Source organism: Semicossyphus pulcher, unplaced genomic scaffold (genome assembly GCF_022749685.1).
Source record: "Semicossyphus pulcher isolate SPU_LCO1_2020_fin unplaced genomic scaffold, fSemPul1.0.p SCAF_10, whole genome shotgun sequence".
NCBI lineage: Eukaryota > Metazoa > Chordata > Actinopteri > Labriformes > Labridae > Semicossyphus > Semicossyphus pulcher.
Window position 1 is genome coordinate 15,938,675 of NW_027211604.1, and position 25,660 is coordinate 15,964,334.

Genomic DNA, 25,660 nt, shown 5'->3' on the forward strand with positions numbered 1-25,660 from the left:
CTCAGTTATTTCATTACCTGGGCGCAGAACAAATTCAACCGTTGGACAGGACCGGAAATGGACCTAAGACTCGGGAAAAGTACCTGACCTCGGTTGGTGAAAGTTATCAGAGTAGAGACAGACAGTTACCATCCATATCAACTTTTTTTAACCAACCACCACATTGTCAGGGTGTGTCAGCGGGGGTGCAAAGCAGTTCTGCTGGCGGGGACTGTGTCCAGATAAAAACTTTCGCTTCAGGCTCACAGCAGGTGGGTGCAGCCGGTGAACAAATTGTCCCGCTCCAGATCAACGAGAGGCTGGATTCACCGCAGGCATCATCATGTAGAGAGACGCTGAACCGAGACGAAGCCCGTTTCACCCCAACCTCACCCAGACTCTGCAGTGATCCCGTTAATCCGAACACCACTTTTACTATATCGGCAACCGAGGAAGGTACAGTATCCCAATAGGGCCGTTGTGTTAGCTGTCTTGTAAGGAGTCATAATTATTTTTTTGTTGGGAATGACACTAAAAAATAGTTTAAATAATGAGGGTTTATTTGTGAATTTATCTTAAAACTATATTATTTTAGGTAAATGAATTACTTAGTCAAATGTATACATATAAAATCACAATTCTGAAATTTTAAGTTAGGCTACAGCTAAACATTAAAGTCATACATTACAGATAGTATTAGAATTCTGAGACATTAAGTCAAATTGCTAAATGAAAATTCTGACTTTTCATAGGAAAAATGAAAGGTACTAAAACAGTAAGACACATTTCTGATTTATTAACGTCAGACCACAAGGTAGCACGTGTAATGTTGGATTTAATGGGATGGAATCGTGAAATTTTGGTCATCATTCTGAAAAGGTATATCAACATTTAAAGATACGATAAAAAAAATACTTCTTTCTTGACATAGTGTCTCTTAATGTCAATGTCTACTTCTAACTTTGTAACACCTATTATTTCCTATTACTTGGAAATTGTCTTTACTTGAATATGTGACTAGCAATCAGCTACATTACGTGAGCTTCAATTCACATACATACATACAGTACTCCAAAATGATCTCAAACAAAACAAAATTGAAAATAATGAAAATATCAGCAGAATTTGACATATACTATATCCATATGTATTTTTCCTACAGATTTATAAGGGAATCTTTATTCAAATGATCAATCATGTTACACAAAAATGTTTTTTTCTACAACTGCAAGTAAACTATTCAGTCCCCTCACCTCTCCTTTAGATCTGTTGTTGTTGCAGTCCTGCCAAGACACAAATGGACACATCAAGAGGCCGATGAATGCCTTTCTGGTGTGGTGTCACTTCCAGCGGTTTGCCCTGAGAGAGCAAAATCCATGAGCCAGCATGACATACACCTGTACTCAGCTTGGCCATGAGTGGTCCAAGCTCAGCGAGGAACAGAAGAGACCGTATTTTGAAACGGCTGAAAAACTGAAACACATGCACAAGCAAATAATCCCTGGTATGGATACATACACAGCTGATAGTGACTAGAGGATAAAGGCAATTTACTACAAGGTTATTGCTGTTTCATGTGCGTCAGGTATCCGTTCTGGTATGGATGATGAACCTCTGACTTTGACTTGGCTCTCTGCTTTCTCACATCATTTCAGATTATGTGTTTCACCCCCAGAAAAAGAGAAGCAGAAATTGTTGGTCTTCAGGGCAGGTAGCAGGGCAGAACGTCTCCTCCTTTGCATCACAGACGATTCCTCCGCCTCAGTCTGATTTTCAAGGCACCAGCATGAACGCATGTCCACCCATAATGCCATACACAGTTGGCTACTATCACTGCCCGTTTTTATATCAGTACATTCCAACAGGCCTCTACTCCAGTGCCCAGATTCAGTGTGCACGGTTAGTGAAATATTTTAGGTTAGCCAAGTTTCCTAAAGAGGGTGATAGAATTCCCAAAATTCATGTTTTAACAATCTTTGCTTTGACACGTTTAATTGAGCACTTCCTTATTTAGATTCTTTGTTTTTATATTTATATTTATTTTCAACAGATACCCAAATGTCTGCAGCTCAGAGAAGGAAGTGGAAAATTACCACAACAGTCACCCACAGACGGACGAGAGCAATCTGGCAACTGATGCCAGCAGAATCATGCAGCAGGAGCATCATACAGATGATGTTCGTCATGAAGATATGATCAGCTCTATGACAACATCAGAGAGCCTTGGGCAGCCTTACATGGTCACTAGTCTGCAGCTTTCAGCCAACAACCAAGTGGAATGTCAATGTGAGGATAATGTCGATGTTGTTGGACTGGTCTAGGAGACATTCAGCACATACAAGGAAACTCTGGATGTGATATTTAGCTGATATGATATATTTTATCTACTTTGGATTATATTGTCAATATAATAAAATCCTTTGTGACTGTACCTGTTGGTTTGATTTTATCATACATTTATAATTAATAAATTAATAATTAATAAAAATATATAATATAATCTGACCGTCTCTGGATTGCATAATTTGAAGTGTGCTATGAAGATTACAAACCAAATGTTTTTTGTTGTCATCAGATATAGTGCACACAATGAGAGTAACAAACACTTCACATGGTTTTAGCTGTGAGTATATTCACGTTATACTTGTGTATGGTTTCATTCTCCCACCAGCAAGTGTGAAAAATACATATAGTTACCTGATGTACATTTCTAATGTATCCCCACTTTACAGTAGTAGTTGTCTGTCTTAGAACAATTTACTGTACTCCTGTTGCCTCTGCCTATGCTACGACAAACGGATGAAAAAACACTAATTTGTTTGTCTTTTGTGCAAATAAGGGTATTTACGTAGGTGCACTCAAACTAAATTTGATAGCAGCTCCATATTATATAAAACGGAAGTTGCAATCCCACCAAATAAACAACTATACGTGTTTTTTTCGGCTATTGTACAGGAGATTATGCATTGTAGCTGAATAATGTGAATATCTCTTTCCACCACTGCTCACAACAGTGGGCATACAATATATAGAGCGAAGTGGGAAAGCTAATGGTGCATACAGGAGGTGGTAGAGTCCAACTTATCAGCAATAACTCCCTGTACACTGGCTGAACAAAGACATCACGAAAAACGGAATCTAAGCTGTCCAATGAATGCTTGGCCGAGCCTCTGTGAGAAAACCTTCATCCAATCTGAACTCAGGCAGCTCGGGCTGCGCTATGATTGACATGTACGTTTAACCAATAGGAACAGTGGAATCCACTTAGGGGCGTTTCCAGGAAGAGAGTAGTTACATTTTCCTGTAATGGCGGACCAGGCAGAGAGCGAGACTATCGGGTTCAGCGACAACAGGTCAGATACTAGCATATGAGGCCTTAAAATGAATATAAGCAAAGTTTAATTCTAAGTGCAGGGTTGTAGTCATACGAAGTATGGTCGCGTTGTTTCCGGTTGAGAGGTTTTGAACAGTGTTTTTTCCTGTGAATGTAGCCACGTTAGCATGCTAGTTACTAGCTAAGTGGTCCTTGTTGCCAAGCGGCTCGTCTCTGCTCTCCGCTCGTGGCACGCGGTAAACACAGGCTGGCAGATCAAACACAGCCAAGTGTTTTTCTTTTTCACCGGGCTGCCTATTCCACCAGCCCCCGGGTTTGTGTTCAGACATTCAACACATGTTTTAAGCGTGCTGTGCACAAATTACAACGTTTATTAGCAGGCTGGCTAGCTAAGCTATGCTACATTCATTAGTCGGCAGGGGCGTCCATCCTGTTCAAAATGTGATGACTTTCTGTTTGGCTTGTTAGTTTAAGAAATTAATATTTAACCGAATAATTCAACATTGAAACACCTGCAATAACAAACGCCACAAGGCTATAATTTCACTACACCCAAATGCTACGTAACAACTTCATCATCATCAAGTCAGTGAAGCATGAGCGTAACTGTGCAGATCATATAAAGTATATAAATCAGCAGGACCCTGTGATTACAAAAACATGACATATGAAATGGTAACACAAAAACAACAGTAATCCACGAGTCTTTGAATTCATTTACTATCCTAGCTTTTATCAACTTCTTCCAAAGCGAACATTTACCCTCAATACAGACAATACAGTCTGGATTTTTAAGCACGTATCGAATAATGTTATTTAGATGTTACTAATATGTTATGATCAACAACGTTTGCCTCTGCAAAGTACACGTCGTGATATTTAGGAAAACATCCTATGATTAGTGTTATGTCATGTCATGTTCTTCAGTCTGTAGTTGGTTACTTTAAGAAACTACCTGCAATTTAGTAAAATAGTTTTATAGCAAACAGGCCTGTCACTCTTGATGAATGATATCTGAGGGGTTTATATAACAAACAGTGGTCTTTCAAAAAACAGTGGTTGTAACTTGATTTTTTTTGTTCAATGTGCTAGAATGGCGCAGCAGGCAGTGCGGTTCCGCGGCCCTGCGCCTACGCCTGCACCTGCACCCGCCCCTGCTCCCACTGCAGTGTTACGAGGCCCACCACCACTCCTTAGGCCACCGCCACCTCCTTTTGGAATGATGAGGGGACCTCCGCCGCGACCCCCATTTGCACGTCCACCCTTTGACCCCAACATGCCGCCCATTCCACCACCAGGAGGCATGCCACCACCTATTGGCCCTCCCCACTTACAGGTAACTGTTTCCCATTCTTATTTGACATGCATGTTTTTCGTCATGGAGGTACACAGAGGAGAAATTCAGTGAAGTTTTCGTCATCAGTAGTTTAATTCAACTACCAATAGTTGTTATTTATCATACTTTACAAATAACATGATGATTATGTAAAAGTCTTTCACCATGAGGCTATAAGGTTATTATATGTGGGTGTAATAGGCTGTTAAGGCAAATATTGCAACTCAGTGAGCACACATTCAAAGTCAGGGTATTAGTCAAATATCTTTAGTGTGTGTGTGTGTGTGTGTGTGTTTGTGTGTGTAAAGAAGTCTCCTACAGAGATATGATCCACAACTCGTTTTTGAATTAATATTGATCGCTGGTGCAGCCATCTGGCAGGCAGAGTCAGCAAAAAAAAAAGAATTGTCCACAGAGAAGCTTTTGTAGTGTCTGCAATGAATAACAGCGTTTAATTCTCAGGACAAGACTCAAAGAAGTTGAGGTGGAATATGATCTGTACGGTTTCCTAATCTCTTCAGCTACCACTTTCTTTTTAATTGTTTTTCAAATGCATTTTGATTCTCTAATGATACAATATCTTGATCATTTGGCTGCTGGATAAGCAGTCGACGGCATATACGACCTGCCAGTTTTCTTTACATTGTGAAGTCGAATTCTGCTGGAGAAGGAGATGACTATTATTAGTTATTTCTAGCTCTACTCCTTGAAGCATAAAAATCTAATGCTAAGCCATTTATCTTTTGCTGCAGAGACCTCCATTCCTTCCCCCTCCCATGGGGAACCTGCCGCCTCCTCCAGGGATGCTGTTTCCTCCAGGGATGCCCCCCATTCCCACATCTGGAAACCCTGCACTCAACCCTGCAGAGGAGATCTGGGTAGAGAACAAGACGCCAGAGGGAAAGGTAAGCTGGATTCATACATCAACATGTTTATGCAGTCTGGAAATGCTTAGAGAACTAATAAATTATTTTAACCTTTGAGTTTTTCCAGAAGTTTATTAAATACAGACACTGGCCTTTAAAAAAGCCTTTTGTTCCCTACTGTCCTTTCCACAGGCATATTACTACAACGCCAGGACCAGAGAGTCATCGTGGAGCAAACCTGACGGTGTGAAGATCATTCAGCAGTCTGAGCTTAATCCTCTTCTTGTAGCGGGGGGCGGGGCAGGGCCGGGTTCAAGCGTTGGGGTGGCAGCATCTGCAAGCTCAAGTAGTGTCAACACGACAGCCAGCACAGCTGCAGCAGCAGCATCCTCTACTCAGGCCCTGTCCACAACCACCTCCCGCACACTCACCTCCAGTCCAGACTCCAACTCATCTCCCTTGCCTGCTGTGACCATCTCAGGTAAGTAGACACCGTTATATAAACGCGCACACACACACACACACACACACACACACACACACACACACACACACTAAAAGTCTTAATTTTATGTCTTTTTTTCCCATGAAGCCTCTGTTGTAGCAGACTTGAACCCTATTGCCACAGTGGCTTCAACTGTTGCTGTGTCTCCAGTCACCGTGGTGACAGTTTCCACGGTGCCATCACCTGTCACGGCGGTGCAGACTGTGCCTCTGCTACCAGCAGCTCTGCCTCACAGTGTGGCCCAGCCCACCGCAGCCATACCTGCCTTCCCCCCTGTCATGGTGCCACCTTTCAGGGTGCCCCTGCCAGGCATGCACATCCCTCTGCCAGGTAAGAGCTGCAAACTAAGAGCAAGAAACCAACAGGCAACAATTTCTAGCTGTGATCACTGTGCTACATCCTGCCAAGTTGTTAAATTTGACAAACGTGTCACCAACAAAAGCATTGTTTTGCTGTACATTGATGTTTTACCCACCTCACCCTGCTAGTGTGGCTGCACCCACAGTGCAGCATTTGCTAAAACGTGAGTCAGTGTGAAACATTGTTTTAGCCCACAGGTTGGCAACATGCATATTTGCTTAAATCCGGAAGGGAAGGCTTTTCTTTTACATTCGGGAAACATAAATGTTTCAAGTTTCTCTGTTTAAATTTCACAAAACAGCTCTTTGTGTGCAGTGGCTTTACTTAAATATTGGCCATTGAAAATGCTTCCGTTAGTCTTATGTGTTCTCTTCCCTCATTTTGACTTCATTTGATCAAAATGAAGTCAAAATGATTTTTATTCAGCTGACAAATATCAAACTGGGACTCCCTGGTAATTTCTTCTGTCCATTTAAGCATTCAGTCTGTTGGATGATCTTTTTACATTTTTCTTTGTAATATTTATGTGATAATTGATAATGTAGTAAATGTATCTTACACTGTAAAACTTTAACATGTCCAAACATTTTACAGACACAAACGTCAGCAGAATAACTGTGTGATGCACAATCCAAAATTGGGCGTGTGTTTGTCTGAGTGGGGCCACACACACAAACTCTCACACACCATGCTAGTTGATGTCCAGTGTCCTGCTGTGTTCAACCAGATGCTTGCTTGTCCGTTGTTCTTGCAGGTGTAGCAATGATGCAGATAGTAGGCGCACCCTGTGTAAAGGCAGGCCCCAGCGCCAACGGTAATCACCCATCCGCTCGCCTCTCAGACCTACAGTAGATGGCATGGTAGTGAATGTTTACATTAGTCATATGGTATATATGGGAACCCTCAAACAGTGGCATGACCCTGAATGCTGTGAACTTGATCTATCCGGTGTACAGGAGTCTTTTTAACAGAAGCAGAACAAACCGCTTGATAATTATTAACCCTCATGTACACTCAGTTGTGTTTAGTCTTAACATGCTCTGATTACTGTTATTTATTCTGCAAGATAATACCTTGCTAACAGCTAGTTTGCAGCTTTGTCTTGTTTAAAGAATACAGGAAACAAAATTGCAAACATTATTGCAAAGATTGTTCAGCTCTCACTAAATGATGAATGCACTGTGTTTGCGCGTTGTCTCAGGGACAACTTAATTCAAATTGAATGCAGAAAGCACACTGTGCTGGATAAAGCTAATTGAGTATTTCCATGAGTTGAAACCTTTCAACTTGAGCGAGATGTTCCGATAATATGATGCTCAAATATCCTTAGATTGCACTTTAAATGTTTATTCCAAACTCCATTAACTGTTGTTTAGATCTCTTGTGTTGGGCACAGACCTGAGAAAGCCCAGCTTTTTCCCCCCAGCAACCTTTTGATCAATTTCTTTGCGATAAAATCACAGAAAATTGGGATCAATCAGGGTTCATATGGCTGGGGTTAAACAGATTTGGTCACTGCAGACTTGCATACATGCGCTTCACAACTGAAGTTTGTTTCTGAGAAATCCTGCGGCCAAACTGAGCCAAGCCTAGCCTGGCGTCGCTAACATGTCATTCAACAGGGAACTGGTCAGCCTAAAGTATCTAGAAGCTGTAGTCAAGTAAATGAAGTCCCTGAAGAAGGCGGTGAGATGACCTGAGCTGTGTAATGTTATTAACAAAGACACGATGGTGTCAAACTCATAATTTAGAAACTAAATTTTCTAAAATGCGCCCACTTGTTCATCATCAGGATGAGTCATTTTGAACTTTTTTGGGTTTTTTCTGTAAATATGTCGAGACACAGACCATCTCTATAGCTGCTGTCGCCTGGTAGCGATTCAGTACTTTATCAGTTGGGGCTACATGTTGTCATGTGATTGTCTTCTTTTGTGGCATGGTTGTGTGTGGGGTCACTGATTTTGTTTGTGTATGTGGCCTGTGTTCGTTGTCAATCAGTTAACTGATTCTTTTTAAGACATATTTAGAGTGTAGCCGTTTTTAAAATCCACTCACTGACGTAATAACTTACTCCTGTAGCTGACCAGGGAACTACTGACAGGGCGGCCCTTTTTAATTAGCAGTGAATGAGTCTCATTCTGCCTGTGGAGCTTTCTGCCTCACGTCAGGTTTTGCTAATACATGTTTTTGATTTCGAGGGGGCAACCTGGGATATTACGTTTACAAAATTGATGTATAAACTAATGCCTTTTGTAGTCTACCACTCAGCTCAGACAGAATAAAACCTCTCAGCCAATCATTCTCTTTCTGACTGCTGACAGGCATGCTTCCCGGCATGGGTCCGCCTTTAGTGTCCATGATGCACCCGCAGCTGGCTCTCTCGGCAGCTCCTGCTTCGATGGCCGGATCATTGCAGCTCCCTGAGTGGTCAGAGTACAAAACAGCTGACGGGAAGACGTACTACTACAACAACCGAACACTGGAGTCCACCTGGGAGAAACCACTGGCCCTGTTGGAGAAAGGTATGCACTGCTGACATTCACACACACATTTAAAGGTTGTCAGGCTTAATATTGTGACATGATTCAATTAGCGGGTTCAATGAGTCTTATACCACTTCTTTAAGCTACCTCACAGTTCTTGTCTGTGTTCCTTTTTCTCCCCCCTGTCTTCAGAAAGAGAAGTAGAGAAGATAAAGGAGCGTCTGGCCCAGGAGGAAGCTGAGGCGATGGAGATGGAGGATGAGGAGAACAAAATAGAAAACACTAATAATGAGAAGGAGGTATATGAAGATAGAATTCAGACAAATTACTCAACAGGATTATCTCACCTCAGGTTTCACTAATTTAAACACAATCCTAAGCCTGACATTGTAACCAGCATTAACTAAACTTATTGACTAACTGCTGTAATCCCTTCAAACCACTGACATTAATTATTTAATCATAGTTTTGCCAGCCTCAGTGCTCAAGGGTTATAACTTTTATTTTGTCCCCTTTTAAAAGGAGAGTTGGTAAAAGCAGCAGATAAAACAACACAGAGCGTCAGATATTTAAGAATTCAATGCCCGCCAATAAAAGAAAGTACGTTTTTTAAAACTATGAATGCACACCATGTTTTGTACCTACAAGTTATTACAAACACACATTGGGGTTCTTTATATACACTAAAAAACATATACTATGCCACATATTTATATAATCTGAAAGACCTGTTTTGCAAATAATCAAAAATGCTATTACACTATTTGATTGTTTTATTGTACTTCCTCCTCCATTACCTAAATGTATTTGTAACCTGTAACCCTACGAGCAGGTGAGCGGGTGGGAAGGGGGATTTTATTTTGTCAGCATTATGGACGACTAATACCTCATCATATGGATCTGTCAGATATCTGTTCTGCATCTTTTACTCTTGTGGGTTGAAAAAAAAAACGCTATTACAAAGTTAATACTGATGAATTGAACCAAATTTCTCTCTTTTTGTTCTATCGAGGAGCCTAAAGAAGAGGAGATGACTGAGGAGGAAAAGGCAGCTCAGAAAGCCCGGCCTATAGCCACCAACCCCATCCCTGGCACTCCATGGTACACCCAAAACAGCTCAGCTGTCACACTCTGTCTGTCCAGTCCACTTTGTTGCAGCTATAACACTGATATATTCTATCTTTCTCTTCTAATCTCTGCGCATGTGCATGCTTGCCTATCCATTATATCAGGTGTGTGGTATGGACTGGTGATGATCGCGTGTTTTTCTACAACCCGACAACACGGCTGTCCATGTGGGACCGACCCGAGGAGCTGGTCGGCCGAGCTGACGTTGACAAGCACATCCAGGAGCCGCCGCACAAGAGAGGCCTGGAGGACGGCAAGAAAACGGGTGAGAACACACACACACACACAGTCACACAAAGTCACTCTTAAAGGATGTTTAACCCGGGCGTGTGTGTTTATTTTGTGTCTGTGTGTTTGCACACAGTTGTCAGTAAGGAGGAGCCAGAATTAACCATTGCTCCTGAAGAGATTCAGGATGAGGAGCCAATCAAAGCCAAAAAGAGAAAGTAGGTCTTTCACACTGAGACCACGTTATCAAACCTCTTTCTTATTTTTCTCGTTCTTTTTTTCTACTTTGTGGCTCCTTTCTCATTTCTCATTCCTTGACCACCTCTCGTGACCTTTGTGCCTTCACCCTCACAGGAAGGAGGACGTTAAGGAGCCCGACTCTGAGAAAGAAGCAGCGATGGAGGCAGAGCTCAGAGCTGCCAGAGAACGAGCTATAGTGCCCCTAGAGGCGCGGATGACTCAGTTCAGAGAAATGCTGCTGGAGAGAGGGGTAATGCTGTTTGTAAATCTTTACTTTTTGGATATCCTTTCGGAGGACTGGGCTCTTAGGCAGGCCTAAGAGAGGAAAAAAGTTTTCCTGAAGGTTTTTACATTGTTCCTTTCTCCTTGTGGCTTCATCTCTATTTACAGATTCTACATAGAAATGTAGAATCTGTAGGCAGGGATGTGGATTTTCCGAGAGAAGTGTTCTGGTTTCCATTTGTACTGTGACCAATCACGTATCAGCATGCTGCGGCGTGGAGAGCAAAAGCAGGCAGAACGTAATGTGCCGTAATGATATCCCGGCTTCCATCAGCATCATCTGACGATGATTTAGCTTCTTATTAATCTCTATAAACAGACATCAGTATGCTAACAGCTGAAAATCCGTTCTAGATCTAAAATTCAACTTGAGATTAATTCCCTGATGTGGTGTCGCGAAAGCCGTTAAGCGTTCAGATTTCCTGACTTCCTCAAATGCATCAGAGCGATTGATCCAACTTCCAGCCAACAAACGAGCATTTTAAAAGTAGCTTTGTTCTACATCATGTTGTTGAAATTTCGGCAAACTTAAGACCCGTTAATTCAAGTAAATCACAAGAAAAACTGGTTCTTTTTCTGTAAACAATGCAGCACACGGAAAGGAAGTCGTTTATCGCTAACTGCCGGCTACACGCCCCGGCATGTTCACTGTTGTCCCCAGAGGCTATATCATCGTCAGGCTATAGCCGATGAGATCCGAGATTGCTTGTGGCCCAACTTCTTGATTTGTTCTTCGTCATTGTTGGTATTATGTTGGAGTATTTTTCTCTGGATGTAGAAGCAAAGTTCGATCTTTTACTATATCAAAGACTTGTGTTGCTTATAGAGCTGCTTATCTGTCTCTCTAATGCCAGAGTTTTTTGTGTTTTTACATGAAGGTGTCTGCATTCTCGACTTGGGACAAAGAGCTTCATAAGATTGTGTTTGACCCACGCTACCTTCTGCTCAACCCAAAAGAGAGGAAACAGGTCCAGTGTCTCACGTGTTTCTCTTTCTTGTCTCACTGTCAATCATTTCCTCACAGTATTGTGACACGGGCAGGTCGTTTGTTTTTAAAGCTTCAATCGTGGTTTCCGATTCTGTCCACTTTTAGGTGTTTGATCAGTACGTGAAGACGCGAGCAGAGGAGGAGAGGAAGGAGAAGAAGAACAAGCTGATGCAGGCCAAAGACGAGTTCAGGAGGATGATGGAGGAGGCGAAGCTCACAGCTAGGTAAAGGGACAGACCAGTTTGACTACTGGTAGGTTCTGATTAGTGTTTTAAGGGATAATGTTACAATAATGGGCATGAACCATAATATTCTATATTGTGTGCTGATATGTAGTAAAGCAGATGTTAATAATAGACAGAAAATGTGTCTTCATTACTTTTTTCTTATTCAACCAGAGAGGTCTGGCTTCTTTGTCGTTGTGTATGAACAGTACTGAATGACAGATATGTTTGTAAGTGTTTACTTTGCTTTGTAATAAAGTGTTGTTTTTTTCCTACAGAACAACATTTAGTGAATTTGCTGTGAAGCACGGTCGAGACCCACGGTTTAAGACCATAGAGAAGATGAAGGACAGGGAGGCTATCTTCGTGGAGTTCATCACCGCGATCAGGAAGAGAGAGAAAGAGGACTCAAAGTCCAGAGGAGAGAAGGTATCACTTACACTCCACTATCAATACACAGTGTCTCTGTCTAGAACAAGTTTGGTGGGGTTTTTTTTAGCTTTAATTGATCAATTAACCATGAGTGAATCCTGTGTTTGCTCCCAGGTGAAGCAAGACTTCTTTGATCTTGTAAGTGAGCAGCACATGGAGGGAAGTCAGCGGTGGAGCAAAGTGAAGGAGAGGCTGGAGACGGATCCAAGATACAAGGCTGTGGAGAGTTCAGCACTCAGAGAAGAACTATTCAAACAGTTTATGGAAAAACAAGCAAAGGTGGGAGCAGTTCTGTCTGTTTAGATGATGATCGCTTATGTCTGATATTTACTTTAATAGAATCATTGATCATGATGTACATTTAAGGCTCATTATCAGGGTCGTCTAATATTAGAGCCAATTCTGTAAATGTGCAATTACCGTAAAATCTGGAATATAAGTTGCACTGGAATATGAGACACAGGTTTTCTGTAGCTATTTGTTAATAAAAACGTGTATACAAGTTATTTCAACACCATTTCAATCTATTTTCATTTAAAACACATTCACTGTCTCAGACTTTGAAACATTACATAAGAAAAAAAACTGAAGCAGGCCACCTGTCATCCTCCACAGAACGTAGACATCGACAAGGAGCGAGAGCTGGAGCGGCAGGCTCGCATCGAGGCCAGCCTGAGAGAGAGGGAGCGGGAGGTGCAGAAGGCTCGATCGGAGCAGACCAAAGAGATCGACCGAGAGAGGGAGCAGCACAAGAGAGAGGAGGCCATCCAGCATTTCAAAGCACTCATGTCGGATATGGTGAGATGCTCAGCAGCTTTTTATGTTCACACACGACTTGCTGTAATGTCATAATACAAATGTATCCTGTCTGAAAGATTTTTCACAAGATTTGAAAAATGAAGGGTAACAACACATTCTGGCTATATTTGTCTTTGTGCTGTGCTCCTGCAGAGATGAGTCAAAATTTACAGCTTACAATTATAACTGCAGGCATAATCATAAAGGATGTTTTAAGAGCAAAGGACCTTAACAGCTCAATTTTAGTTGCAATTTTTGCTACAAACATTGATCCGAGGAAGCATTCAACTATACTTACAACAACTATACAACTCCTCTGACATAAGATCAACAATATGATGACAATCAGCCAATCTGCACATAGCATGAAAGAACAATCAGGCAATAATTATTAATGTATTTTTTGTTTACTCGTTCCTCAGGTACGGTCTTCAGATGCAACCTGGTCGGATACGCGTCGTAACCTGCGGAAGGACCATCGCTGGGAGTCGGCGTCCCTGTTGGAGAGAGAGGAGAAGGAGAAGCTGTTTAACGAACACGTAGAAGCACTGGCCAAAAAGAAGAAAGAACATTTCAGGCAGCTACTGGACGAGACCAGCATGGTGAGAAGAGAAACAATGATGTAAAACAAATCTGTGTCAACAGAAGGAGAAGTTGTCAGTCATCTGTAATAAGCTGTGAATATGACATCTATAGTTTAAATCTTATGTGTGCACTAATGGGCACATAACTTATTTTGCTTGACTTGCTTTAACTTGATCCCTGATTCATTTTATCTGCTCTGTTTGCAGATCACACTGACGACTACATGGAAGGAGGTGAAGAAGGTTATCAAGGAGGATCCTCGCTGTATTAAGTTCTCGTCCAGTGACAGAGTAAGGCGTTACATTAGTTACCACCCTTGTGTGTTACTTAGCTTGTGCAATTTTAAAGTGATAATAGAGATTTAATGTCTGACGTGGATCATCTCTGTGTGTAGAAGAGGCAGCGTGAGTTTGAAGACTACATCAAAGACAAGTACATCACGGCCAAAGCTGACTTCAGAACCCTGCTGAAGGAGACAAAGTTCATCACATACAGGTCTGAACACTCATTGTCACAAACTAGATACTAGGCATAATCAACACAGAGCATTAAAAATATCACATGTATATATTCGATATACATAATCTGATACAATTGCAGCCACTATGTATCATAGGTGATTTGATGGAAGTAACTATAAACAAAAGTTCTGAACTGAAACTATAATATCTAAGAAGACGCGACTCAAATCTGAGCAGCATCTGTTTTCCTAAATACTAGCTTAAATCTTTCGTACAGAGAGGATACTGTTCATAATGAAACCTTGGCCTTCTGTCTCACCTGCTCCCTTCCACCAGGTCGAGAAAGCTGATCCAGGAGTCAGAGCAGCATCTGAAGGACGTGGAGAAGATCCTCCAGAATGACAAGCGGTACCTTGTTCTTGAGTGTGTCCCCGAGGAGCGCAGGAAACTCATCATGTTCTACATCGAAGACTTAGATCGGCGTGGCCCACCACCTCCCCCCACAGCCTCTGAGCCCACCCGACGCTCTACCAAGTGACCAATCGCAATCACATCTTCTCGGCCAGTGCCCTCCTCCTCCTTGCCTTCCCTTCGGCCAGAGCATGACCTCCCCAAACACCCCATGAGCCCCGCCCTCCTGGCCCACAGCTGGCCTCGCAGTGTTATGATTGCCGGGGGGTCATGTTGCTTAGAGATGTATCATAAAGATGAACGGCCCTGAAATAGCCCTGCATTTAAAGCAACAGCAGGGAACAGAGGTTACCTGATCTCAAGGTGACCCTTGACCCCACTCCTCTGACTGACCATATTAGAGGGAGAGGGATAGTGATAAGGCTGCTGCCTGAGCAGCCACAGAGGTGTAAGATAGCCGATGTAAATGAGTGTGTGTGTGAGAAAATGCGTCTCTGTGTGTGTTGAGTGTGTGAATGACTGATCATGTGTGCATGTGTCTGAGGCGTCCTTAAGCCTTATTGCTCCACTGTGCCAGTCATTGTTTCAGCGGCTCAGTGTGAATGTTAGTTTCTGCTCAGTGGTTTACTCCAATGTCGCAGCAGTTTCTCTGTTGAATGAAATAAAAGCAACTTCCACTGTTTTTCATATACCTCGTCCTGTGTTTACTTCTAGTACATCAACATCCCACAAAAACTTCCTTATTTTAATATTTCTCACTTTTAACTGGTCACACCTTTTGTCAGTGGACATAAACACAAATTTGCGTATCATAATTTGCAAGTGTGTTCCTTTCAGACTCGGCGTTGGCTCAATTAAACTAGGAATCGTAGTAGTATGTTATTTACGTAGACTAATGCTGCATTCATGGGCTCCTCGGATGATACTGTTTCCCCAGATGGGAAGTCATTCTTTCATTTAGGTGTGCTCGTGAGCTTTAGGTGAAGGTAACATTGACTGTAAAACGGATGTAATATTTAGTTCATGGTACAAACAACACGTCTATAGCTGTTAGTGTTTTCACTTAGTATTTTTGTCCTAGACTTACTGCACCACTTCGTACAGACAAACTACATACACTACACAAATAAAGTTCTTTACCTAAATTGTTATCAGTGTGATGTGCAAATTCTGTTACATCCTTATACCATATCACACATTAAATGTAGGCAAACGTTGATATGCTTTGCGTGAATATAACAAGTCTAACTATTCATTTCGATTATTCCGACATCACTAGGTTCTTTCATTATCTGCCGCCGTTATCTTATTATCTTAGACGACTGTGATTGGTCGAGACAAGCCAGTCTCCCAGATCATGTGATGTTGCCGGACGTGTAGCGTTCATTGGTGAACTGAACTGCATAATGATGTCCGTTGTTAAGCCATCTTTTGTGCAGTATCCCGAGGCCGCTTAAAAAGCAACATTATAAAATTACAGCAACAGAGTGAACATGTAGATTAGCTTGTTGTTAACATACTGTTTCATAACGTTACGTGAAGGCCACAGACAGACGCTAACGTTATCCTAATGTGGTAGGTTCACTCACAGCGCACTGCACCCGCTCGCCTCCTTCTCTCCTCCCGGTTATCTCTGGTCTCCTGCCGCTATGGGCGGCTCTCTGCTCCACCTGCTCCTCATCGTGTTCTCAGCCTGGGCTACTGTCGGAGACCCGGCGGGACCAACTCATGTCGACGGGGCTCCGCCTTCTAAAATAGGTAAAGACAGCACCGAGTGAAAACATCAAAACCAGCCGCTGAATGTAGCTAACGTTAGCCCGCATCAACAGGGTTTCAAGCTATTACCACTGAGACATAATAGTCAATAAGTAAGCAGACTCTCTGGTATTGTGTTTTAACGAGCACATATTTAATTTGCAAAACCCACTGTGTTATTTAACATACATGTATTCCCGTGGTCTAGCCAATTGTAGCTACTCTATACCTGCAGGTTGCTAGGAGACTATTGATTGTAAGCTAAATTCAATGTAATGTTATATATACTTTTCCCCTTATTGATTAAATTCCAGTGTTGCTTATTTATCCAAATATATTCGTGTTAGAAAGATAAAACACATGGCATGATGTTTTAAATGCAGTATGTTAGAGTTTATTTCCTCTCACCATCATGCTACCCACCTGACAACATCTGTGTCCACCTGTTCACAGCCCACCAACACATACGTACCCATGATGAGTGATACACTGACAGAGAAAGATTCTTTCTAGGCGTTGTATACAGTTGTCTTGTCTTGCACCATCCATACATTTTCCATCTACTGTTGTTGCTATCTTGCTGAACCAAAACAAGCCAGCAAAACCCATATTTGAGAAGATTAAGCAAAAGAATAAATCGTTTTTTTGTCTGATAAATTACCTGAATAATAACATTTCTGTTGGACAATCAATCTACTAATTTCTCAACAATTAATTGGAGCTTAACAAATAGTCATATGAGTCCAAAAGAGTAAGAAGTTCACCATGCTGTCTATGGCCTGCATCAGTGGAGTAAGCTGAAAGAAGTAGACTCCCATTATTCTGTACTGAATCATTACAGCTGCTGTTAAAGGTGAACAATGAAAATTCCATATACAAAAAAATACCAGCAGTTCAATCAAACATTTATGAAGTTTTATTGACAGCATTGTGATTCATTTGCGTTTCAAACAATTTCATGTCATGTGTAGTAAGGCCATGTCCTGAAATGCCTAAATGCCTTAAAATAAGAGAAACAATTGTGTAGTATTGATGGTCTCTAGTTGTATAACACACTAGCTTCCAAACAACACTTTTATTTCACACTTCCTGTTTGTCTCTGCTCCAGCGGTGATCGGGGCAGGGATAGGAGGCAGCGCCACGGCCCATTTCCTGCGGCAGCACTTTGGCCCAGAGGTCCAGGTGGACGTGTTCGAGAAGGGGGAGGTCGGAGGCCGTCTCGCTACTGTAACCGTCAATCACCTCGATTATGAGTCAGGGGGCTCCATCATTCACTCCCTCAACCTCCACATGCAGGAGTTTGTGAAACAGCTAGGTTGGCTTGTACACACATGCACACACCCCACACATCACAATATCAAACACTATATCTTTGATTTCCACAGTAATAATGTACCTGACTACTTATTAATTAAACACATCCCTGATATTTAACCCCTCTCCTCCCGCTTTATGTGTGTTTGTCTGTTCTGTCGCCCTGTGTCCGCCCCTCAAGGTTTAAAGTATCGTCGCAGTGTGGCGGGTAAGACCGCAGTATTTAATGGCGCGGAGGTTATTCTGGAGGAGACAGACTGGTACCTGCTGGACCTGTTCCGGCTGTGGTGGCGCTATGGCATCAGCTTCATACGCCTGCAGATGTGGGTGGAGGAAATTATGGAGAAATTCATGAGGTGAGTCAGAAAGAAACCACCGTGCAGTGCTTGCCTCAGTATTATTTACCTTTAAATGATGCCACGCAAGTGAACCTTCCTACCTTCCGATCACAGTTTTTTTCACTTTATCACAAAGGAAATTTAGCTCTCTTGATGCTCCACCAACAAAATATAGCAGTAAAAAACAACAGCACTGGTGCCTTCATCCTGCATTCAGTGTCCTGCCGAAGTAATCAGACCACATGTCTACGTGTTATGGTGCATTGAAGGCAGTGCAGAAGGATATTCTGCAAAGTTGCAGCTTCAGATCACATGCACAAAACTTCCTACCAGTGTTGTAATCAGCGGTTAAAACCTACATGCAGTAATGACCGCAAAAAACCCCAACTCAGTGTTTTACAATCCAAGCATGAGGTTGTATCATTGCTGACAAACATCTACCAGAAATGTATACATGCAGCTGCAATGGAAATTCATCTCTTTATCCTCCATCAACAAAAACATACAGTAAATGTTGTTGATCAGCTCGTCCTGCTTAAGATATTAGATGGTAGATGACCTCACTTGTTTAAGACAACACATCAATTCTTTTGCTGTAATTCTGTTATCTTGACTCAGTTTCTGCTTAACATAAACAAGCCTCAGATTTGCACTTTATCTCTCAATCATCAAATTTCATCGACCTCTGTTTCCTCCCTCAGGAAGTGATTCATCTCTAAATCATTTGTTTTGCTCCCTTCTCTCAGTATTCACTCCAGTGACCCTTTATTTCCCTTCGTCTGTCTCTGCTTCTCTTGGACCCATAAACTCCAACATCATGCCATTTTCTTCTTTTGTTATGAACCATTAATCCCAACTTTCAGAAAGAAATAAAGAGAAAAGATTTATATTGTGCGTCTGTTTATAAAACTCTCCACTGACTTTTATAATTACTGATTAACCATTTGTTGTGTGTGTGTCATAATACAGGATCTATAAGTACCAGGCTCACGGCTACGCCTTCAGCTCTGTGGAGGAACTGCTGGACTCTCTCGGGGGGAGTGGCTTCATTAACATGACTCGGAGGCCGCTCTCTGATTCGCTCCTGGAGCTGGGTGTGTCGCAGCGATTCATCGATGAGGTCATCGCACCCGTTATGAGGGTTAACTACGGACAGAATGTCAGCATCCCGGCCTTTGTAGGTCAGATAAGTGTAAATAAATAAGCAGTAGAAGAAGAAGAAGGCGAGGGGATGATAAGTAGGGAAGAGACAGGGACGCAAACGAGTGAGAAAGGGAGTGCTACGGTGCTGAAATTAGGGCCAGTTATGAGCTGAACGTCTACGTCCATGCTGATGTAGGTCAGGAGAGAGGAAAGGAAAGAAAAATAAGAGGAGACAAGGAAGGGAGGAGGGGGTCGGGCGATAATAGATGAAGAGAGGAAAGCAAGGTGAGAAGAGGTTGGCCCGTGTGAGCCGGAGAACAGGAAAGTGTGTGGGCAGCTGATAATTGGTTTTATAGCACTTGGCACCGTCTGTTGAGAGTGAGCTAATGTGTGTGTGTCTGTGTGTGTTACAGGCGCTGTGTCTTTAGCTGGGGCCCAGAACAACCTGTGGGCGGTGGAAGGAGGCAACAAGCTGGTTTGCTCTGGCCTGCTGAAGATGGCCAATGCTAACCTGCTGCAAGCACAAGTCAGCTCCATCTCCCCGCTCTACTCAGGTACTAGACCCTGATGTCAGCGTGATGGGATCCTGTCAAACGATTCTTTCTTTGCAATTCATTATTGTTTGTGTCCCTCATAAAGCGACAACAATAAAGCAGTCCATGGGGCCTTACATTTATTTTGTGTGTTTTCTCTACAGGTGAGGCTCCTCAGTACGAGCTGAACTACACCACCGAAGCAGGCACGGGATCAGAGCTATACGACATTGTGGTTTTGGCAACGCCGCTCCAGGCCAGCGTCCAGTCCGGAGTCCAGTTCCAAGGTTTCACCCCTCCCTTCGACGAGCTCCCCGGCAACTATCACAGCACCGTTGCAACCATTGTCCACGGTTACCTCAACACTTCCTTCTTTGGTTTCCCCGACCCCCGCCTGTTCCCCTTCGCCAGCGTTTTGACGACTGAGACGCCCGATCTGTTCTTCAACAGCGTGGCTAGCGTTTGTCCCGTCAACATCTCTACAGGCTTCAGGCGTAAACAGCCGCAGGAGGCCGGAGTCTATAAAGTGTTTTCACCTCAACCTCTGGAGAAGAATCAGCTCAAAGCGCTGTTCAGGTCAGCAGAATCCCTCAAGGATAAGTAATTCAGGATTTGATGATTATCTTCTGTATTAATTATTTTGGTCCAAAACACTGAAAAATTGCCCCACCAAGTGTTCAAACCCCAAATAGATTTAATTTACTATTTCATAACACCAACATTTTTGCCTTCTTTTGTTTATTTAATCCAAAATTGATACAAATTAATTAATTTTCTGTCCACTTAAATATCAATAAACCAACTAACTGTTTCAGCTTTAGTCTTGCTGAAGTAAAATAACTCCTGAAGATACATTCTGTTCATTTTACTATAAGAAATAAAGGGACTGTACTTTATATAAAGCGCTTTTCCAGTCTTGCAACCACTTGCAGCGCTTTTACACTACATGTCACATTCACCCATCTCACACACATTCACACACTGATGGCAGAGGCTGCTACGTAGAGTGCCCAACTGTCAATCAGTCGTCACATACACACTTCGATGGCTGTGCCACTGGGAGCAATTTGGGGTGCAGTGTCTTGCCTGTGTCCAGTGTCTTCGACATGTAGACTGAGGGAGCTGGGGATCGAACCACCAACCTTCTGATTGTGAGACGACCGACTACCACTGAGCCACAGCCATCCCAGATAATATATGATAAGAGTGAGCATCAACAGCCATGCTATTGCATGCAAACTTAATGCTAACATGCTAATATTTTGAAAGCACTATGTAATGTAAATTATGTTTACCATCTTCACCAGATTAGCTTGTTAGCATGCTAACATCTGCTAATTAGCACAAAACTCAAAGAGGCTGATGGGAATGGTTATATATATGCAGGTGTTTGATTAGAAACGAAATGTGTGTGTATAAAGTTTGAGCAGCTGATGGCGCTAGATGAAAAGTTAAGAGATGACCAGATTCTAAGGTATTCATCCTGGGGGGACTGGTTGTACAGGACCCCGTAAAGACCACATCATGATGGCTTTAAAGAAAAAGTCAAAGGATCACTGAAGTCAGTCGGGTTCATCCACCTTGACCATGCATTTGATTGACACATCGCTTCAATAGTTGTGTAGACGTTTCAGTGTGAATCAAAGAGGTTGACTAAAGTAAGAAAATCAGTGACTTGTGTAAAGCACGGCTGTTTATGTTTCCAAAAAGCAGATCATATCTCAGCCATGTAACAGTTAATTAGCCTGATGTCAAAACATATCATAAAGAGAACATTTGACATGCCTCTCCCCTCCTTTCCTGCTCCTCTCTATCTCAGGTCGTACTACTCCGTGCAGGTGACAGAGTGGCAGGCCTACCCCTGTTACGGCAGCAGCCAGGGCCTGCCGCCTGTGGAGCTCCACCCAAATCTCTACTACCTCAACGGCATCGAGCTGGCCGGCAGTGCCATGGAGATGAGCTCGGTGGCGGCCAAGAACATCGCCCTGCTGGCTTATCATCGCTGGAACAGACAGACGGACATGGTGGACCAGAAAGATCTGATGCACAGGATCAAAACTGAACTATGACCTGGTCAGCTGAGAGCCAGAGCACGCTTCAGCTAAGTTACTGCTGAACATGTGTGTGTTGGGAAGCAGAGTTAAAGGGGGTCAGGGTGACGGTAGCTCTTTTAGCATTATAAAGCTGATGTGCACAAATCTAAGAACTATACGAAAATATCTGTTTTAGGCTGCTAGTTTCCCATCCAAATAATATATAGCTACATTCTGCATCTAATACACTGAACCTATGATAAATATGTCACAATATAAGCCTGCCTTTTCTTAAATTAACTTAAGCACACATTTTCAAACATGAAAACAAACAAGTCTTAAAGTCATAATCTGGGGCTCCTGCACGACTGTCACTAGGCCAGTTTTGATTTCGCTGATTGCTTCCTTCACTGTGCCAGTGACACTGCAGACATACTAAACATTTTGCAGTATTAGTCGTGGATTGATTGCTTATGTTAATCAGAGATTTCATGCAAAAAATTCAGCTGCAGGCGGCTTCTCTTTGCCAAGAAATGAGGAAACCAAGCAACCGTGGAAAACACCAGCTAATACCGTTTTATTGAGCTGCTTGTGGTGTGAATGATGTTAGTGCCACACAGAAAGTCACTGGCTGTGCTCTGTGTGAATAAATCACCCTGTGTACAAGTTAAACACTTAAATCAGTGTACAGAAAGTGTCCATAGATTTAAAGACTGTTAGCTGTCGGAGCTGCGGCACCCAGCTCTCACTCCCTCATTTATAAACTAATTCTGCAGTGACTCATGGTCGTGGCCACTGGTGCTATGCTCTGTTGCCCCTTTCATCAGACTGTTTCATTATCTCCCCTTCCTGCTGCTTTTGTTGCATAATCCAGCGGAAAAGATTTTTTTTTTTTTTTTCGGGGAATGGAGCCAACAAGCTTTCACACTGGACCGAATAAAAGCAGGGGACGGATCTGTGGAGCTGCTGCTGCTGCTGCTGCTGACAACGATACTTATCTCCCTTTTCTCTCTATACTCTCTTGATGATATCCTGCATTTTTAATAATCACTATAATCTGAGAAACACAATAAAGATAGAGCCGGGCATGACAAGTGCTAAACAAGATGGTGATATAATACATCACGTAACCACTGACTGTTCATCATCCTCATAAGACTTTAAGATTCGCCTCGTTTAATTGATTTTTAATTTCTGGACTTCACTGTTGTAAACAGAAAATCCGGTGACTTCAAAGGGCTTCGATTAATGGATGATGAGATTGTGTCTTATGATGAGAAATCATAACAACCCTTTAGTAATGGTGTTCTCAGAAATGAGCGTGTTTATCCTATTATAGGTTCTGATCAGCCAACAGTGTTTTTAATGCATGCTCTGAGTCTGCAGCAGCAACAGTCACATATTTTTAGCAACAGCACCTTTCGTAACTTCATCTGCTTCAGTCTTCGTCATCAGACGGAGACTGCTCTTGTGATTTTACTGGTTGTACTTCTCTCATTGACTTGAAGACAATATGAAGTGGTTAAAGTTCCTGAAACGTCTTGTTAATGCACCTTATATTGGGATTTTTTCGGGGTGCTGGTTTAGCTCAGTCGGTAGAGCAGGCGCCCCATGTACAGAGACTACGGTCCTCGACGCACTGACGCACTGATCGCAGGTTTGACTCCCACTCTCTACTACCCATATTTCCTGTCTCTCTTCAGCTGTCCTGTTGAATAAAGCCAAAAAAAATAATTTTAAAAACAAAACACTGGGATTGTTTCATGGATGGGACTGATCTTTTATGCTTAACTTCTACGTCCACACAAACAAGAAGTCCTGAGTCCAAGTGCTGTGTATGTGACCAATGACAACTGAGCAAGCTCCACTGAAGAAGACTTTGTGGTGAAGTTGGAAAAAGAAACACTCGTAAGGGGCTGAATTGAGTCTGAATTATTTAGATATATTTCTGTTTCCAAGATCAGGAAGAACTTTGATGTTTTGATCTTGTGGGTATTTTACACAGTAACTAAGAGAACAATATCTTAAACCTTTTTATGTAACCATTTTTGGACCTCAAACTATTATCTAAAAAGCAATGAAATGTCTCTGGATTAATCTTTCACATGTTGGATAAAATTCACTCTTTTTATGTTTGTTTCCTACAAGGGGCTGCACAGTGGTGCAGTTGTTAGTGCTGTTTCCTCACAGCTAGAGGGTCTCTAGTTTGAGACCCTGTTGGAACAAAGGGAGCCTTTCTGTGTGGAGTCTGCATGTTCTCCCTGTGCATGCGTGGGCTCCATCCGGGTACTCCGGCTTCCTCCCAGAGTCCAAAGACGTGCTCCTTAGCTCTAAATTGTCCGTAAATGTGAGTGTGAAAGGTTGTCTGTCTCTATGTGTCAGCCCTGTGATTGACTGGTGATCAGTCCAGGGTGTACCCGCCTCTCGCCCAATGACAGCAGAGACAGGCTCCATCCCCCGTGAGCCTGAACAGCTGCCTGCTGAATGTGATGGACTAAAGGTAAAATATTTCTCCCTGAAAAATCGTGAAGTAGCTTTAGGTACAATACTTTTATTACATAGCACCTCTGACGATGTACAGATTCCAAGAGTGTACTTGGTCCACTTGCTTTTTGTTCTTGTCAAGCTTTCAACAGCGTCTCATAGACATTTATCTGCTGTCCAGTGATGAAGAGATTAAACATATTGTGACATATAATGAGACTGTTCACATGTATCCACTCGAGCACTACAAATATAACAATCAGTAATGTACAGCATGTGTCAACATACTTCATCTGCCTGATAAACAAAATAATTCAAGTGTTCATAATGGATGATGTACATTATTCTGACTGTTCATGGAATAAAAGGACTGGACTGTTTGTTGTACTCTCGGGTTATATGGTTTATTTACTTAATATTTAAAATGTAATTTTGCCAGTTTTCAGTCATTTTTAATTTTCTTTGACTGAAACAGTAAGAAAAGGAAACTCTTGAGCTAATATGTCACAAAAATGGACATTCAGTTCGTCCAATTAAACTGCCTGTGCTCCATCATGCTGTAGCTTTGTCGCTATGTTGAGAGTTTTCATACTGGTTCCAATTTTGAGATCCTAAATTTGTCTGGCAGCCAAAAATAAAAACAAACTGAGTCATTTTTTTTTGCTTTTACACCACAGTCTTTACACCCTGAAGCTTAACAAGTGGCCTTTTCTGAAATCACCTGAGATGCTTTAACTGTCCTCTAGATCACAGACTTCATGTCAAAGGTCCTAAAACTAGGCTGTCTTAGACTCCCATTGCTATGACGTAAGACCGATGATTTTACTAACCTAAGGAGATTAATTAAAATAAAAAAATATATTCAGTGTTTCTGTGGGGAGTTAAATATCGGGCCCTGTGTCTGCTCCTTCTCAAACACAATTATGCTGCTAATAGAATCAAAGGGGAAAACTGGCAAGTCCCAAGACATACGACTCAATCTGGTGTCACTAGGGTTGCTTATTGTGCTTTAACTTTGACAATTTACTAGTTCGTATCATTTTTAAAGGGCATCTTCAGGCTCTTTTTTCAGTCAGTACTCAGCTGGTGAAGAAGGTTGTAAAATGTCTCTTGAGGAGGCAATCTAAATCTGAAGTCCAGAAAAATATCAGTTGCGAGATGTAAATAAAGTGTCCTAAATCATTCACTTATTCACTACTCCTTACTCACTATCTATGGAGATATGAAGACTACAGAGTCATTGCTGTTTTTTCTCTTTCATTGCAATGCACGATGGGATATAAGGCATGGTTAGTAACCATTAGTTGTAAACTACTATTCATGGTGCATTGTGGGAAACTTTGAGACCACTATAAAGGGTGTAATAATTCTCATTGGACTATACACTGATCAGCCAAAACATTATGACAACCTGCCTAGT

General features: G+C 42.2%; 2 protein-coding genes across 4 annotated transcripts; both read left to right on the forward strand.

The window, feature by feature from the left end:
- Nucleotides 1–3,285: 3,285 nt before the first annotated feature.
- Nucleotides 3,286–15,327, forward strand: LOC138605510 (transcription elongation regulator 1-like). Of its 3 annotated transcripts, none has more exons than XM_069677819.1 (21): nt 3,286–3,332; nt 4,406–4,649; nt 5,402–5,554; nt 5,708–5,996; nt 6,108–6,350; nt 7,135–7,194; nt 8,702–8,902; nt 9,056–9,162; nt 9,876–9,964; nt 10,096–10,256; nt 10,356–10,437; nt 10,574–10,709; nt 11,620–11,709; nt 11,835–11,953; nt 12,232–12,382; nt 12,500–12,664; nt 13,001–13,183; nt 13,606–13,785; nt 13,975–14,058; nt 14,163–14,263; nt 14,566–15,327. In XM_069677819.1, exons 1-21 carry the CDS (start codon nt 3,286–3,288, stop codon nt 14,765–14,767), a joined length of 3,087 nt encoding a protein of 1,028 aa, XP_069533920.1. In that variant the 3' UTR covers nt 14,768–15,327. The 3 variants fall into 3 exon arrangements, with proteins under 3 accessions (XP_069533920.1, XP_069533929.1, XP_069533937.1); XM_069677828.1 differs by having other exon boundaries at nt 3,294–3,332; nt 9,879–9,964; XM_069677836.1 differs by lacking the exon at nt 7,135–7,194 and having other exon boundaries at nt 3,294–3,332.
- Nucleotides 15,328–16,071: 744 nt separating this feature from the next.
- Nucleotides 16,072–24,620, forward strand: LOC138605525 (prenylcysteine oxidase-like). Its single transcript, XM_069677850.1, has 7 exons — nt 16,072–16,398; nt 17,504–17,710; nt 17,891–18,065; nt 19,017–19,228; nt 19,604–19,744; nt 19,888–20,299; nt 21,543–24,620. The coding sequence occupies exons 1-7, from the start codon at nt 16,290–16,292 to the stop codon at nt 21,790–21,792; spliced, it is 1,506 nt and encodes a 501-aa protein (XP_069533951.1). The 5' UTR covers nt 16,072–16,289; the 3' UTR covers nt 21,793–24,620.
- Nucleotides 24,621–25,660: the final 1,040 nt, after the last annotated feature.

Coding starts and splice junctions, on each gene's coding strand:
- LOC138605510 (XM_069677819.1), top strand. CDS start 3,286: ATGGCGGACCAGGCAGAGAGCGAGACTATCGGGTTCAGCGACAACAG. Junction 10,438..10,573: donor ATCAAAGCCAAAAAGAGAAA/GTAGGTCTTTCA, acceptor TCACCCTCACAG/GAAGGAGGACGTTAAGGAGC. Junction 11,954..12,231: donor GAGGCGAAGCTCACAGCTAG/GTAAAGGGACAG, acceptor TTTTTCCTACAG/AACAACATTTAGTGAATTTG.
- LOC138605525 (XM_069677850.1), top strand. CDS start 16,290: ATGGGCGGCTCTCTGCTCCACCTGCTCCTCATCGTGTTCTCAGCCTGG. Junction 16,399..17,503: donor GGCTCCGCCTTCTAAAATAG/GTAAAGACAGCA, acceptor TCTCTGCTCCAG/CGGTGATCGGGGCAGGGATA. Junction 20,300..21,542: donor CAGCTCAAAGCGCTGTTCAG/GTCAGCAGAATC, acceptor TCTCTATCTCAG/GTCGTACTACTCCGTGCAGG.